The 18,016-nt window shown below is 30.1% G+C and overlaps 1 protein-coding gene across 1 annotated transcript; it reads right to left on the bottom strand.

The window, feature by feature from the left end:
• Positions 1-531: 531 nt before the first annotated feature.
• Positions 532-1,998, bottom strand: LOC111638866. Its single transcript, XM_023384635.1, has one exon. The coding sequence runs from the start codon at positions 1,996-1,998 to the stop codon at positions 532-534; it is 1,467 nt and encodes a 488-aa protein (XP_023240403.1).
• Positions 1,999-18,016: the final 16,018 nt, after the last annotated feature.

Here is an 18,016-nt window from a genome sequence, read left to right as displayed (position 1 = left end):
CTAATATATTTCTAAACCATTGTTAAAAGCTGAAATTATTATTTTTTTCAATAGTGATTTTCTGACCAAATTCTGACATCAGAATTTGGTGAGAAAAATATTGTAAATTTATTTAAAATTGTAAAACATTATTAATTAAATTATAAATATAAAATCAATTTAAATTTCTAATTACATTATAAAAAATTCCAGCAATGAGTTGCTTAACATTCCCAGCAACATTTAAAACTGCATATGTGGTGCCATCTGTTTATTATTAATAGTGAATTTCTCCGCAACACCGTATTAACGCAAAATTAATCAACCACAAACCTTTACGGTGCGAAATTAAATACAAAAATCCGGTTAAAAAATTCCCACAAACGTTTTCGAACCCACTTAGGTTCTTCTTCAGGTGAAAAAACTTAAATAGTCAAAAAAACATTCGATGGAATCCAAATTTGAATGAGAAACGATCAACTAATACGATGAATTCTGCCGCTGTCGTCATCAATACGCATGCGTATTTTACCGATGTAAACATTTTTCTTTTTATAGAATATTTTCTCTGTCCTGTATAAGCATTTCCCACGCTAGGGATAGAGATAATTCCTCCTTATTATTAATGCACCTGTTGTTTCGGGCCGCTTTATATATAGACATTGCCTCTATCCATCTTAGATGTTCCGTATGTGGTGTGGTGTGAATGATTCTAGCCTCACTAAACTTAGGTTCGATATCTGGATCTGTGGCATAACGAGCGAGTGCCGTGGTTATTCTTCCATGCTGTATGTCTGCGATGTGTTCTTTTAATCTGACAGATAACGAGCGTTTAGTGGATCCAATGTATAATAGCTGTTCATCACATCGATGATCCTTCAATGGGATGGTATATACTCCCGAAAGCATGTGATTGTTGGGAGGATCTTTAGCATTACGGAGTATATTAAAGACCGTGGGACATCTCCTGTATGTGATATTGATGTTTTTCTTTTTCGCAATCTCTGAGTAGAGTTTCTGTAACCACGGGTTGTAAGTGACCGGAACTCTGTCTTTATGCTCTGGTCTGTCATCTTCCTGCCCTGCGTCTCTTGCGGATACTTGCGGATGGCGTAGTTTCTTGGATAATTTATTCATAAGGTTGTAATAACCATGGCGTTTCGCTATGTTAGCTATGTTTCTATGTTCAGATTCTAGAGCAGCCTTGGTGGATGAATGAGTATATGCTCGCTTAATTAATGTGTTGAATGCCGCTATTTTATAATGGTAAGGATCACACGATGTTGTTGGTATGTATAGCGGTTCTGCAATAAGTTTCCTGTATACCTCTGTTTGGATCCTCTTTCCATCCACCTTGATGCTAATATCCAGAAAATGCACTTGCCTGTCGTGTGCTTGGTCCAGCTCTAGAGTTAAGCCGTATCTGTTGTCATTAACCAATTCCAAGAAAGCTGATATGTCCGGCTTAACCTTCCATAGAATGAGGATATCATCAATATACCTCCTGTATAATATGATGTTAGAGATATGGAGTGGGAGGACTCTTTCTTCTAATTGACGTATCACCAACTCACATAAGTCCCCTGCAATGGGGCTCCCCATCGGTACGCCCCTGGATTGCATGTACGTTTTGCCTCTGAATTGAAATAACGAGTTGTAACATAACAGGTGCGTCATCTCTAAGATTTGTTGTTGTAGGTTAGCGTCATTAACTATTCTGAATAAGAGATCCCTCAGGGCACAAAATGTTGGAGGAAGAAGAATTGATGGGTATAGGGACTTAAAATCAAATACAGTAAGAAATTGTGGCGGATTGTCCACCTGCTTGAGGTATGCTAGTTGTTCACTGCTGTTTACTGCATAGGGGTAGTCATGCAAGTATGGAGAAATCAACGAGTGCGTCAGCTTTTCTAATTGTTGGGTTGGTGCTCTATTTTTATCCACCACTGGGCGAATCTGTTGTCCCGACTTGTGCGTTTTCGCAAATCCGAAAAGTTTAGGTGTATCGGGTGAGTCCATTACAACTTTCTTAAATTCCAATCTTTTCGCTAACTAAGTGTATTGATGACGACAGCGGCAGAATTCATCGTATTAGTTGATAGTTTCTCATTCAAATTTGGATTCCATCGAATGTTTTTTTGACTATTTAAGTTTTTTCACCTGAAGAAGAACCTAAGTGGGTTCGAAAACGTTTGTGGGAATTTTTTAACCGGATTTTTGTATTTAATTTCGCACCGTAAAGGTTTGTGGTTGATTAATTTTGTATTATTAATAGTATTAATAAAATTATATTAGCCTAAAATGTTTGCCTAGAATCAGATTTCTTAGTACATCCAAAAGGGGAGCAAGTATATTATTAAAAAACAACGTAAAATCTCAAAAATTTCAAGGGAAATGTCAAAATTGAACTTTCATCTCTTTATAGAACACTAGCTGCAAGGACCTGCTTCGCTGGGTTTTTATTTGTATGTAATATAGTTTTTTTAATATATAAAAGACTGTTTTTCTAAGTAATCTAGAATCTAACTGCAAGGACCCGCTTCGCTGGGCAAAAAGTAACGATAGTGAAGATTAAGATAATTACATTATAGCCAATCTTACCCGTTTTCACAGAATGCAAGAATTAGGTTCCCCGTTTCCAGATTAATTAGAGACCTGGTCCCGATTCTATTTCTGAACGTCTCCTGTTCACGTCCAGTCAGACAAACTATTTTCAACGTTTCTGGAACGTTTACAATCGTTCTATAATCAAACCAATATTCGAATTTTATGTTCGAATTCAAATTCGAATATTGTTCAAATTAAATTCGAACAAAACATTCGAAATAGAAAGCCACTTTCAACAACTTTCAGCCTCATATCTCCCACACCCTTATAGCTATCGAGACGCAACACCCCTGGTGCACGAATGGAGACTTGGGGCTACTACCACACATACAAACACCATTCACGTGCGATGTGTAGTTTTGGCGGAAAAGTGAAATATAGGGACATACATGTCCATTTTTATATATACAGTAGAGCCTCGAAAACTCGGCCTAATGTGGACTGAAGGGTGGCCGAGTTTGTGAAAATGCCGGGTTATCGGGAATGGGGTTAAAAAAAATAAGTACGAGTGTTTCCTCAGAAAATACTGTACTGTACTTGTATGTATTATTTACTTGAGAATACAACAGAGAATAAACTGCCCAAATACCCTTAAACAAAGGAAAAGTACATCTTTTATGAAGGCATAGAGCCTTTACTACATGAAAATGAAAATTAATAAATACACTGTACAGTAATTTACCTGATAAGACAGACCGAAAATACTTTATGATAAAACTGAAAAATACTTTATGAGGCATAAAGCTGTCTTTATCATGAAAATTAATTAACTAAGGATTTTTTTGCCCCGCCAGGGTGTGGCCGAGCTATCGAGTGCTGAGTTTTCGAGGCTCTACTGTATATATAGATTATGGCATTTGTTCAATAATTTAAGCATCACCTACGTATTTTAAAGTTTTTTCATTAAAATGCTGTGCAATATTTTAAACAATAGCATTTTCATTTTGTCTTACCATCAATTACTCTATTAGGTTTTTAAAAACATAATTATAGTTATTTAATCTAATTATATAAGATTACTTGTCCTGACTGACTGAGTCACTGATTCATCATTGCCCAGAGCAAACCACTGAACCTAAAGAGGTGAAATTTAGTACACAGTCAGGGTACGCCATGAAAATGCACACTAAGAAGGGATTTTTCGAAATTCCTCTGCGGGGGAGAGAGCGAGCATTAATGCTTAACCTGAAGAACAGCTTTTGAAATTGATTCCCATACTTTCCTTTAAATTGATAACATTTCAGACATTGTTATCAATATTTTTATATATTTCAATTTTTAACCAAATGTTCAAACCATTTTAAATTCAAATTTGTTATTGTATATTGGCTCGATTATAGAACAATTGTAAACATTCCAGAAAACTGATCAAATTGAAAACAGTTTGTTTGATTCTCAGCAATTCTCATCGGTATGCAATATATAACAATTACTATGGTTGTTGAAATACCGAATATAAATGGGATTTGCTTGCAAAATCCCCGCAGGCGAAGTCGCAGGTAACAGCTAGTTAATACATATAACTAGTGTTATTTAAAAGCTTGTTATAAATTGCAACATAGATATGAGACCTTTGTAAAGTATCATAAAACACCAAAAGGCAGTCAGTGGCATAATACCTAACATAAACAAAACCATATTCATTTTTTTTATTTGTAGAGATAATTTAAAGAAAGGGCTATCAACATTGTAAAAATTAAAACAGAATATAATCGTTGTTTATACTTATAATCAGCTTTAACAGGTAAATGAAGTATTTATCTAAGAATAATTTAATGTAAGCACAGATAAAATGAATCTTTCTAATCTATTTGAATTACTGATAAATAAAAAGCTACTCAAATTTTATAGATAAAAATGTAAAACAAAAATTTTTGGCATATTAAAACCACCCAAAATTTTACTTTTTGTTTATCACTGTTGTTAAAATCAAGCAGCAATCCTGCAGACTTTGGTTTAAGTAATTTAAGATTTAAAAACAAAAAATGTTCAAATCTTAAAACAAAGAACAAAAGAACACAAATGCAAGAGAAGATTAGAAAAGTTTAATGGAATATTTGTTTTGGAACATAGACTTGAATGATTCAACACTGCATCATTAGGTTCAAAAAGAAAAAATAAGACAACAGCTTTGTCCATTAAAAAGATGATTTTGTGAAAACAGTGAGGAGGGAACAGTCATGGTAAGTGAATCTGCATGCTCCTGGATTCAAAAAATAAGCATAAATACCAAATGGTAGGGATCTGCAGTTTGATTAGAACATTGGGTTTACCTCACTCAAACATGAAAATTTATTCAAGATAGACCTATAGTGATTTCAATATATGTCCTTTGAAATTAAAGTATATTCCTTGTGCTTGTGCAATTGTGGGCATCATTTGCCATTGAAGAGCTACCTTTTATAAGTATTTTTATTTAAACTTATTAAAATAAAAATATTTTGTGTCAAAAAAATGCATTTGAAAATATATAATTTAATACAATGAAAAAACTTGAATTCATCTCAATATAAAGCTATTTTGTTAGAAATCCTGGGATAGGTCCAAATTATAAAAGTAACTTTTATAATTTGGCCTTATCCCAGAATCCATGACAAAACAACAATCATTACACGAGGTCAAACTATGTTATGTGAAAGTATGTTTACATCTGCTTTTCTGTAGCTAAACAGAACACAAGATATTTTTGTAATTAGAGGTAGTTCTAGAAAGTCATTAGATAATATAACAATGGTTTAACAAGTTTTGATATGTTCCAATATATGTTTTTTATATGTATTTTATATATGTTAAGAATTTGTTTTGAACAAATTCCACACCACTAAGATTATTCAAATTAATTTTTTTCAAGAAGACTAAATTAAGAAATTTTAAATATTTTAGCATTTCCTCATCTTTAGAATTTCAATCAAAATTAAACTTACATTGAAAAAATAATAATAAAAAGAGAACAGGAAAGAAGAATTTGTTTAAAAAACTGAAGAACAGAATATTTTTTCACATATCATGTAAGTTAATCTCAAAAATTTTACTAAAAGTAACAAACTTATAGAAAAATATTTATTAAAATTCCGAAGTGATGATTTTAAGACTCCATTCCAAACAACAAAATTTGATTTTTAACTAGCAGGATGTATTAGTTTTAACACTGAGATAGTAACTAAATATTTAAAAAAATGAACTGCTCATTCCTTGTTAAAAATTTGAAGAATGAGCATGAACAAAGAGCAGTACACACTGCTCTGCACCCATGCTTCAAATAGTTCTTTTTAAAGTATGAAGTAGATTTTTCAATGAAATCTCAATTCTGATATTCAGTCATTTAATAGTTAGATTCGAATTCAGTGCTAACAAAATTTTATGTTTAGCTAAATTATTATTCGTCACATTCTCACTAATATTTTTCATGATTTACATATACAGTCGACCCCCCCTATAATTACGATTCCTATAAAACTACGAAAAAATTGCTACCGGTATCCGTAAAAAATAGTAAAAGTTCCCTATAAACACCTCAAACGTCACTGGGCAGCCGAACTACTTTCCCGCCGTCCGTAGCGCCAACTACAGAGAGATTTCTATCGTCTGGACAGTATTATATAAATTATATATAAATTAGGTACTGTACATATAATTATATATTAATTATATATAAATTAGGTACTGTATATATAATTATATATTAACTTATTGTAACTTTGTTATAATTAAATATATAATTTCCGCCGTCTAGCGTGGCGCCACGCTACGGAGATTTTTACGCTAACTATCGTCTGTCAGTATGTAAATTAGGTACCGTAAGTCTAATACAGTACTGTAATTTTATACATTTCTTGTGAAAGAAACATTTCTTATTCAACGGCGATTAAAATTATTTATATTAATGATGTCTCCGAAGTTCAAGGAACTATTGGTAGAAAAATAAGTTATTAGAAATCGTCCGCTGTTTGCTGAGCTGTTCCGCGACGAAAACAATGTTGAGCAATGGCAATGTCGAATGGTGACACTCAGTAAGTAATCCTACAATTTTTTATTTATAGCGTAGCTTATACGGATTATTTCCAAAAAATTATACGTGTTTTGGAAATGTTGAGTCGTATTAGTCTAGAATCGATTAATTTTATGGAAGATAATCTTTCAAACAGCCGTAGTCCGTAAACTTGACACGTGTCGAGTTGTGATTGGAAGGATTCGTAAGAAATCGGATTCCTAAAGAATGAAACGTATCTCTATCTTATAGGGGGGTCGACTGTAAATTACTAGCAAATGAACAGTCTGTTGAAGCATTGATTCCTGGAACTGATTTGTGCGACATAATTACTATAATAAAAACTCAAGGCTCATTCTGATGCGCTCAGAATAATAAACAAAATATTAATTTAGTAAACTTCTTTTAAAATTAATTGTTATATTTGTAAACAATCTATTTTCGTCAATGGCATGAAGTGACATTGTATTATATCATGGATATTTTAGTATAGGATGATTTTAAAAATTTTCAAGCAAAGTTACAGTGCCATCGACTTTACCTATCACTGATGGTGCTCTGTCAGTACACCCCCTGATGAGTTTGCTACAATCTAATTTTAGATTTTCTAGGCATGATTTTACTTTTTCAAATATGTCTGATCCTCTTGTTTTACCATGCAATGACACCAGACTGGCAACTTCTTCAAAGACATTAAAATTATCATCAATTCCTCTTATAAAAATGTTTAACTGTGCAACATCAGATATGCCCATTGATTCATCCAAAGCTAGAGAAAAGTACAAGAATGGACAAGGTCTTCCAATTGCTGGGATACATCCTGAAAGAGTTCCTCGATACATCTCGTAACTGTCTGCTTTGATATAGCAATTTCGTCTGCTTTCCTTTCAATACTTTTATTATCAAGATGGCATGCAAATATTTGGAGACAAGGCTTAACAATTTCTTCTGTCAGAAAAAGGTTTGCTTTAGCATTGGTGAAAAAAAGAATTTTATGACACTTCTGTCATTGCTAACTCTTCACAACTTACTTTAGCAAATATACTTTGTCTTCTTCTGATTTCTTCCTTTTTCTTAGTCACATATTCTTTTCACAACTCAGACCCAAGAACAAACTTCAGTTTTTCTTCTATGTAGTCTGATGCTGTGTTTTGTAGTGTCTATTAAGATCATGTCTTCTATTATATGGAAAAGTACTTTCACAAACAATGCAAAACTGTTTTCCTGATGAATTTGCTATAAATAACTCATTTTCCCACTGTTCATTAAATTCACGTCTACTATCAATTTCTGCACTTCTTTTGGCGTTTTATTTTGCATTGTAATAGATAAAAGGAATTTAAAAAAACAGAAAAGTATGAATTTCTAAAAACTGTTGAAAAAGAACAAATAGATCACAGTTATGTACTGTACATCGTATCACACAAAATTAAAAAAAACACAAACACTCTTGCAAAACCTGTGCTTCAAAAGTCGACACCACAATGGCTCACTCAGAACTGACTGAAGTGCCACCTGTAATTATCCAATGCACCACGTTTTGGCCACCCCTGATGTAAATTAAAAACTGTCCTGCTGGAAGTGCATATGGTTTTTGCATGCTACCTCTCAACTTCATTTCTCTATATAAAATAGTCTAAAACTAATTTGAATAGACTAAAAATTTAATATACTATTATTTATTTAAATGTTTTCAGAATATTTTATTATTTTATCTTCAAAGTAAGTTTATTAGAGTTAGATTATTAGATATACATGAATTCAAAATTACTTAAAAGAATTTTAATTAAAATAAAAGCATATAAAAATAGAGAATAATAATAGAAGTTATTTTATTCAAAATATTTTTTGAATTAACAACAAAAATATATGATTATTTTAATCAGAAAAATAATTTTTTGATATCAAATATTTCTGTTCATATTTAACAACTGTTTTAATTTATTTGAATAAAAATACAGTGTAGTAACTGAAATTATGTTCCAATATATGCATACAGCAGTGAAGTGTGAATCTTAAAATTTCCTGAAAGAACACCTTCAATGTTTGTAACAACAAAATATCTATCTACACCTTACACAAAAATAATTGATAGTCTACCAATTAACAACAAATAAAAATAACTGATAAGAAAAGTTAAATCATAAATTTTAAAAAGGTAAAATTGTGTTCCCTTTAGTGCAATCACAGCTTTGATACATTGTGGTAAGATCCTAATCAACTTTTCACAATGTTACATCCATTTCTTTCCTACTTTTCCTTATGGTAGTCTTCAGTTCTGTTGTTGTTGGCCTTTTGGTCTGGTGCCAACTTTTCCGATAGCACCAGGCTATCGGAAAAGTTTTCAATTGGATACATGTCTAGACTACTTGACAGCTAATGAAAATATGTTAAGTTTGCATGTCCCAAAAAGAAAGTTGTTCACATTTACCTGAATAGCATGAAGCATTGTCATTCTGAAACACCACTTCATCTTCATACTGACCTTCAATTCTCAATTGAAAAATGTTCCAAAATTTTAACATACGCATCAGCTGTTACATTGAAGAATAGCAAGTTTTCCTTGCCAGTTTGTATGATATGTAATCCCTATATCATAAAGGACTGCAGAAATTTGGAAGGATTCTTGAGGTGCAACTTACTAATTTTTCAATATTCTTCTACCAGACAAAGATATCTTTGTCATGTTATTGTTAATTGTCTACTTGGGCTTTGCTTATTTATTAATAGGACTTAATACTGGTGTTTAAAGATTGGCACAGCAATGAGAGTTAGTTCAGGTGATATAATAAAGAAATTTTGTTCTTTCCTGAACTAACTCTTATTGCTGTGCCAATCTTTAAACACCAGTATTAAGTCCTATTAAAATAAGTAAAGTCCAAGTAGACAATTAACAATAACATTAGAATTAAGGACAGTAAGGCTTTTACAAATATCTTTGTCATCAATATATCCAAGAAAATACATGATTTATCACTGAAGATGATTTGTCCTCACCAATCTATTCTTTGTGTGCTTTTTCCCACTTCAGTCTAGTAGATAATTGTTTTTTTCTAATCAGCTAATTTTCATCTTTCCTTTCAAAATCCATCTCTCATTGCTCAATTTGCTTCTGTTTTATCACTAACATTTAACTCTGCTCTTTATCCACTCACAATTGAATTCTTTTGATATCAAAATAATTGTTTTTATTCTTACAGTAAACTGATTTTTCTTCCATAAGTTTAATAGAGTACGTTGCACTCATCCAAACACTTTTCAACTTCTGTTTGAGAACATTCTTCTTGTATTAGACTAACCTATCTTTTTGCATTTTTTAACAGCTGTGATCTGCAAGCCATTCTGTTATGAAGATACAATTATCATATGAGAGCAAAAAGTTCATACATAGTAATTAATTTACATAGCCCTATCTTAATGAAATGGTGTTCTACCATCAGATCAGTTTCCATTATGTGCTCTTCAAATGTTCTTTATTTCTCAGATGTGATTTTTGTTACTCCTTAATCTGCTTGAGTCTTCAAGATACAGTATAATCAAGAAGTTGATTATACTGTATCTTTCTTAGATAAGATTGAACAACAGCCTACTGTAGACCTGTTCAAGTCATACTGCCCAGGAACATCAGACATCTTTCTACCTTTGCTATTATACTCTCACACTTCAAAACTAAAAACTGACAAAACATAACAAGTGCCCACCCGACAGTCTCACAAATACTATAAAAGAATTGTTTCTGTCAGAAAAATAAAAGAATGAAATTACAAGGGAAAGCGTAAAAGTTTGGAGGAATACTATCCAATTAGTATATACCAGGTAGTGCTCCGAAAAGTTTCGAATTGTTGCCAGAAGACAAGGGAAGACCAATTGGTATTCATTATTTTATGTTGCTTCTTTTTGTGTTTGTTCTGTGAAGTGTTCTTTGTCCAAACATAAAAATCTTTCACGCAAGTGTTCGTTATCCGAACTGTTCGCTAACCGATCATCCACTGTATAAATTACTTTTGTCCACAGTATGGTGATACATTTCTGTAATTATGAACATTAAAAGTATTTGTACAGGAAACTTTTACACTAATATTGTCATTACATTACTGTTGCATTGTATGCAAATAGTGGTAATTTCAATGTTTTATTGTGTAGTCAAAGAAATTAAAACTGACAAAGTCACTGCAATCATCATCATCAGTTATTTTTGTCCACAAGTTGTAATTAATTTTAAATGTAGTTAACATGTTTTGGAATATTTTATTTTACTATATACTAAAATTAAATAAAAATGACTTAAATTTAATAATTTCCATTTCATTTTAATTTCCCTACTGTATAAAGGAATAACATATCAAATACAAAATTCACACAACATTTAATGAGTATATGCCATTTAACATAAGAATAATTTCATAATTTTAAATACTGAACATATTAACAATTCAATAATGCACATTGAGATATTATAGAAATCTGTACATTAACAATAAATAGTAAACTTTTCATTTTAATAATCTGTTGTGTTATTTTATATTTATTACACAGATTGTGTCTCAATCTGCTTTAAATTGCTCATTTTTGATGATGATTGAAGTGACTGTCAGTTTTAATTTCTTTGACTACACAATAAAACATTGAAATTACCACTATTTGCATACAATGCAACAGTAATGTAATGACAATACTAACATAAAAGTTTCCTATACAAATACTTTTAATGTTCATAATTGCAGAAATGTATCATCATACTGTGAAAAATTTTCCATTGTAAGAAAAAAACAGTTTTAAAAATTTGGACTAAAATCTTACAGCTTGCAAAGTATTTTTGGTATAATTTTTTTTATATACTGTAAGTATATTCATAAACACATTTATTGACAAGGCTATGTCTTGTTTATAAAATCATACTGCCTCCTGTTCTTATCAGCATAGAGGTATGAAGTAGTACATGCAGAGAGTTGATATTTAGCACAGAGTATTAGGTGCCCAAATCATTTGCGCATAAAAAAATCCAGACTCGTAGGTAGTCAGGGGACCGAGAATCAAGTCAAAATAAAATCCAAAATGGCGACCCTCTTCTACAAACAGGCAAAACAGCTACCTCACTCCACCGAAGTCAGATAGGGGAGAGTACCAACCGCAGTCATTCTAAGAAGTGAACTCTGACCTTAGGGTTGAGGGCACCTGCACGTGACCTTTTCCCTTTGACCTCACTTTGCTCCTAAATTCTAACGAGGAGAGACATCTTTTTATAACCTTTCGATTCGACAGCCGTGCCAATCTTGGATTTATATTATATATCAATGCTGTTGTAAATATCACTCTGCCGATAAAAATTAAGTAAATTATTTATCTGGATCATTTCTCAATTAATTTTTACCAGCAGAACACATGGTTGAGGTCAATGTGGACATCAAGGACAAGGTAGGATGTACCATGTACAGATTTTAGTCACGCCACTAAAGACTTTATACTAGGGTTGTCGTTACATCCAATAACGTTATAATTGGGTTAAACTGTATATTGTTTGTGCAAAATAAAAAAATAATTTCAGATGATACAATAGCCACGATTATTTTTTTCAAAAACAGGAAATTTTCGTTACACATCAACAAAAATTCAACCCTGGTCGTCACGCAACAAAAAGAAATTTCAACATTGGATAGGGTATACCTGGATAAGTTCATTTCATCGAAAATGCATCATGGAAGACCTCGTGGTCTTGGCCGGCAAAGTTTGAACAATCGTGCTCAAAAGCAGTGATGCCAAAGAAGATTGGAGAATGAGAACGAGACCCGCTTGAGTATCAAAGTGATTCTGCTTAGTAGTGATTCTCCGAGACATAGTCTTGTCCCAAATATGGCTTTGTCATTTTACTTGTTACATTTATTTACTTGAGGAAGTAAATATTTATTGGAATTCAAATATGAATAAACACTAAAAATTATGAAAATAGTCTCTTTTGTACACAGTATTTCAAAGCTACAGATTTAAAATGTAGTGATAAAATATATTGAACAAGCAATTATTTATTGTGACATGGTCACAATGCCAGACTGCAATTTTTAAACATATTTTTAATTTATTTAATTTAAAATATATGCTTTTCACCTCAAATTAGTGACTGCTTGCCCCAGTACGTCATACTTTTCCTTTAACAATAGAGTTATGCTGATCATCTATCTAATACCTTTCACAGAAAAATTTTTGAACTGAAATAACAATTTCTAGTTTGCATTGGAAGTTCATATGTAGTTAATTGAGGCCTTCTGCCCAAGGTTTCCATATCTGGTACTGTCTTTCATCTATCTAACTCCGTTCTCAAGATTAAAAAAAGACAAACAGACAGTGGAAATTTATAGGTCTACAATTTTTTCAAATTGCAGCCCAATAATAATTATGTTGCTTCAATTTATATCTTTTAAACTTTCCTAATCAATTTTTTTTACAATTACAGAAGTAAATCATTATCATCATCATGTATTCAAATATTAAAATTTGTTTGTTTCACAAGCTAATAAACTTAAAATTGACTTTCATTTAGAATTAATCACGGCATTTGAAATACTATTATTGTATAATAGAACTATCTTGCATGTTTTGTTTTGCAATAAATTATAAGTTCCTGAGAACATGTAAAAAGCAAATAGCAAACTGCAAATGTTTTTCACACATCTACACAGAAGGTTAAAGCATTATATTCTAACTTGACTCATTTTGGGTCTATAACTCACAATAACAGATTTATGCAATATGAATATGTTTAAAGAAGTTAAAAAAAAATAATTTTTTTTGATGGGTTGTTTGCTCAAAAAAATTTATACAAAACATAGGTAGAAACTTTATTTTAGTGTTTTCCAGGAAATATATCTGAATAAATTGATTATCCATTACAATCAAAATTATACTATATATATATATATTGTATAAATTGTGTATATATATATTTTGCATCCATTTCACAAATAAAATAATTCCATTTGATCTATTTAAATAAACTTATTCACTTAAATACAGAGTTCATCTTTACTTCAACACTGGAGTAAAATCTTTACATTCCATTCTGAAGCAATCCAAACCTATTTGACCTGAAGAATAATTTTGTGATAGCTCAAAAACATTTGTCACCCACTTTACTTTTTACATTAACTCACCGGTAACAGGTTACAGAAGTGCCTATTCACTTATTTAATCAAATTCAATTGTTTCTATTTTAATAGATAAATAACTGAATGATCTCATTATAACTAACAGCAAATAGCAGATTTATGTGATTCATTTCACTTGAAGAAAATGTTTCAAAGTTTAGCAGTAAAAAAATCGTCTTAACTTTTTGATTTCATTTCATTGACAAATCATTTTCCAAAGTTCTGTAAAGCATTTCTGAACACAATAAATAACAAACTTAGTATTTATTCTCAATTGTAATTTCTTTAATTCACGTTTTCTACATCTGAACACCTGAACTTGTAGAATATATACTTATGTTTTTAAATTTGTTGAAAACAATCTCATATTTAGATAAATAATAATTTTATAGTATTTTCAAAGTAAAACTAATGTATTACTTAATTTTTCATTTTTGTATAAAAAATAAACTATTCTACTTACTCATTTCATTATTAAAATTAAATTTTTAAAAAATTTTCTGACTTATTAATCCTTATAAATCCCTGTAAATTTTAATTAAACTTTCATTTTATAATGTATCTTTTTATCAAATCGAAAGAGATATAAGTTACATTTATTTTAAAGTTTTGAAAAAAATTAAAAAAAAAAAAAAACTATCACAAGAATAAAAACCCTTACTGTAATTTAAGTTTCTATTTTATTAAATAAATAACTGCAATCTCATTACAATTGCAAAAATCAAACAGTGAATTTATATGATTTCTCTTGAAGAAAATACTTTAAACTTTAGAAAGTAAAAAAAAAAATATCCTCCAAACTTTTGGTTGCATTTCATCAAGCAATCAAGTTTCAGAGTTTGAGTAGACTAATATAGTTTCTGAACACATCACATACTATGTTTATGTATTGTAAGCTATAATTTTTCATCAATGTACTTACACCTAAAGCATAAAAAAAAAATATGTAATATTTGTTTTTTTAAATATTTTTCAACTACTATTTCCTATTTTTTTGTTTTTTCTTTTTCTAAGTTTTCTATTATGTATTAAAAAAAAACAACAAACAACAAAAAGTATAGAAAAACAAAATAATATATAAAATTTTGTTTTTATGGTATTGTATATTGTATAACAATATTCCATTTACCTAAAGATTTCAAACCTCACTAACAATTTAACTTTTTACTTCGAAAATAAATTACTAACTAATCAATTAAAATCAAATTCATACTCCAAATGCAATTTCTCTAAAAATAAAAATCCTAAGTCATGTACAATTCAGCGGCACACTGAGGATTTAATCTTGGTAGGAACCAAGTTGAATAGATAGAAAAACATTTTGATGCAAATTCAAAAAAATTTCCATCTTATATAATAAAAATTGTTGTTCCAATGTAAGAGTAAATTCAATAAAGATTCTTAAACAATATCACATAAATCTTTTATAGTTTCAATAATTTTGTGTATGACCACTAATTCAAAAGCAGGACAGGTAGAAGATACAAGTAAAAAAACAAATTTTAATTAGGAAAAGAGTTTTGGAAAACTTTAGTTCTTCTTTCCATTTTCTTTGAAGAATGCCAGGGCCCCTCAACCTCTCTCCAGTTGAACCATTGCATTCACTACATTCAAAACATATTACCATGTACCCACCGGGGGTTCGAAAAAACCCTCGTTTGGAGCTTAAACCTTACATTGAACAGAAAACACACTCGGCAAATTAATAATCAAAATAATCAACACCTAATCCATTGCCGAGGGAGTTTATTTAAAAAACGAACGTTTTCAATCTACTCCATAGATCATCTTCAAGTTGAAACAAATATGGAATAACCACAAAGAATAGAACATTAAATTCAAAATTCAAAAATATCGACAACTGTCGATATTTCTGAATTTTGAACTTTCTGAATTTTCTACTCCATAGAACGTTTTCGATCTATGGAGTAGATCGAAAACGTTAGTTTTTTAAATAAAATCCCTCGGCAACGGATTAGGTGTTGATTATTTTGCTTAAACCTTACCTCAATCAAGCCATAACTTTAATTAATTCTATCCTTCACCTTATTATTTTTCCTTGATGTGTATTATAAAAACATATTTTATTTACTTACTCATTTAACATCACCTCTAATAATAAATGAAATGACTATTTTCAGAGTAAAATATTCAAATTCAAAAATAGAGTACAGTAAAAGTGATAAAAGCATTCACAATTGTTTTTTTAATGTAAAGAGAACAGAAATAATTGTATATTTCCTCTTGTTCATTGGTTATTTATAACATATGATTCATATTAATAAGTTTTAACTATTACAAACCAATCTCCAATTAGCGCAGAGCAATTAATAAAATTCATTTTTAAATGTAACAAATTCATGTTTTATTTTTTTTAGTCCTTTAGTTTATTTTGCAAATGTTATTTTATAACCGAATAAACAACCGATTTCTCAATTAAAAATTATGGAATTTGAAAAAAAAAATTAACTGGAAAATCTTGAATGAAATAAATGGCAAAAGGCGATTTCCTTTGTATTTATAATACGCTTATGTTAAAATTAATAAATAACTTACCTTGGAACGAATTCAAAACGGTTAAAGAAATTGAATTTGCCAATGAATGCTCGTGCAAACGCCGGCAACCCTTTTTCTTTAACGAGAACAAATCAAGGCCAACACGAGCTCTCGAATGCCCCCTGCCGGAAATTATCGTTTGCTAAATATTTATTAATCAACCTTTTTCGTAAATCTCGATGTCAATGGTTGTTATTTTTAAACGTGGCGCATACGCTTTTTTTACACATTTAAAAATAACCGAAACAGATGACTGCCTATATTTATAATATGTCATTTTTAAATGTTATCTATAAAATTACCAATGAGTTCATTTACTCGTTTAAATAACAAAATTTCGACGTTTTCGTTTAATATAATGTTATATATATATATATATATATATATACGAAAAATAATATACATTGCCCAATAATATTCGAAAAAATAACGCAGTTTATTCATATACGTGCTGTTAAAATAATTATTTTGTTAGTATAAATATTAATGCCAGCGCCTAAAAAAAAGAACGCGAATGAATTCCTGTAATGCATTATCACAATGTACTAGTACAGTACATCAAGTCTTCAAATATTTTTAATTGTTTTAATTTTAAAAAATTGATATTTAAATGAAAATATATTAAAATTGTTCAATTACTGTACAAAATAATAAAAACTTCTGTTTAAAAATTAAAATCAGTTTAATTACTTTTTTTAATATTAAAGTTTTAATATTAAAATCCGGAATTTGTAGAATTCTATCGGTTTTATTTACGGTATTTTTGTTCCTGGAAGGATTAATTAAGCTAATTAACAGCATCCTTTAATATCAGTCAAACTGTCATCGTTTTAAAAAAGTATAATTATTTTAAAATAAATAAAATATATATAATAAAAATTCAAATTGGTCATTACAATTTTCGTTTTTATGATTTATAGGAGAAAATTATTACTGATAAAGCTTTATTTATAATATTTAAAAGTTAATTTTATTTTTGTGTAGCTTAACTCCATTTCTTTTTATTGTTTTAAAAGTTTTTCAAATATTAAAACAATATTATTAAATAATAAAAACAAAAAGAGTAAGAAATTGGAAATATAAATATAAAATTAATTAAATAATTAATTAATTTTAGATTAAATTAATTCAACAAATAATGTCATTTACTGACAGATTTCAAAATACAGTAAAGTAGTATTAGGTCTTCTACATACAAAATACCGGTACATAAAATAAAGTTAGAAATGAATATATACAATAGTTGTATGTCAGATGTGGAATACGACAATCACTGAAATAAGAATTGGGAGATGGATTGATTAGTGAGAGACATCAGAGCTGTATAGTCAGCCATAATTAAACCCAATAAGGGTAGGTCCAAACCCGCAATGGAATTGGCCAGTAAGGACGAATACTTACTCATATTACCGATGATAAATAATTGAAATCATAGTTCTCACGGCCATTGGCTGACATCTTTTATTAGTTGGCCATCTGGACAACATAAATTATGTATATTGACGGCTGGATGCTGAGTTATTTAAATGTTAATCTGCCGCTCTAAAAGACCCGGACGGACAAACTCAAAAATTTTTATGGGCGATTATTCTGGATATGACAAACAGGTCTCATTAATTGGTCTCACTCATAGTGGACTCAGTCATGTCCATGATGTATAAGGAAGAATAGTGCCTACTGAATGAAAAGAGCCAAAATATTATAAATATTGTATTTATTAGTCTATATAGAGTTAAGTATATATATA

This window comes from Centruroides sculpturatus, unplaced genomic scaffold (assembly GCF_000671375.1).
Source record: "Centruroides sculpturatus isolate CEXI.00-Female unplaced genomic scaffold, Cexi_2.0 scaffold1276, whole genome shotgun sequence".
Lineage (NCBI taxonomy): Eukaryota > Metazoa > Arthropoda > Arachnida > Scorpiones > Buthidae > Centruroides > Centruroides sculpturatus.
The sequence above is the reverse complement of the archived record's forward strand: the minus strand, read 5'-3'. Positions and strand labels throughout refer to the sequence as shown.

What these genes read in the sequence shown, in the direction of transcription:
- LOC111638866 (XM_023384635.1), bottom strand. Translation starts at nt 1,998, where the DNA reads ATGGACTCACCCGATACACCTAAACTTTTCGGATTTGCGAAAACGCAC.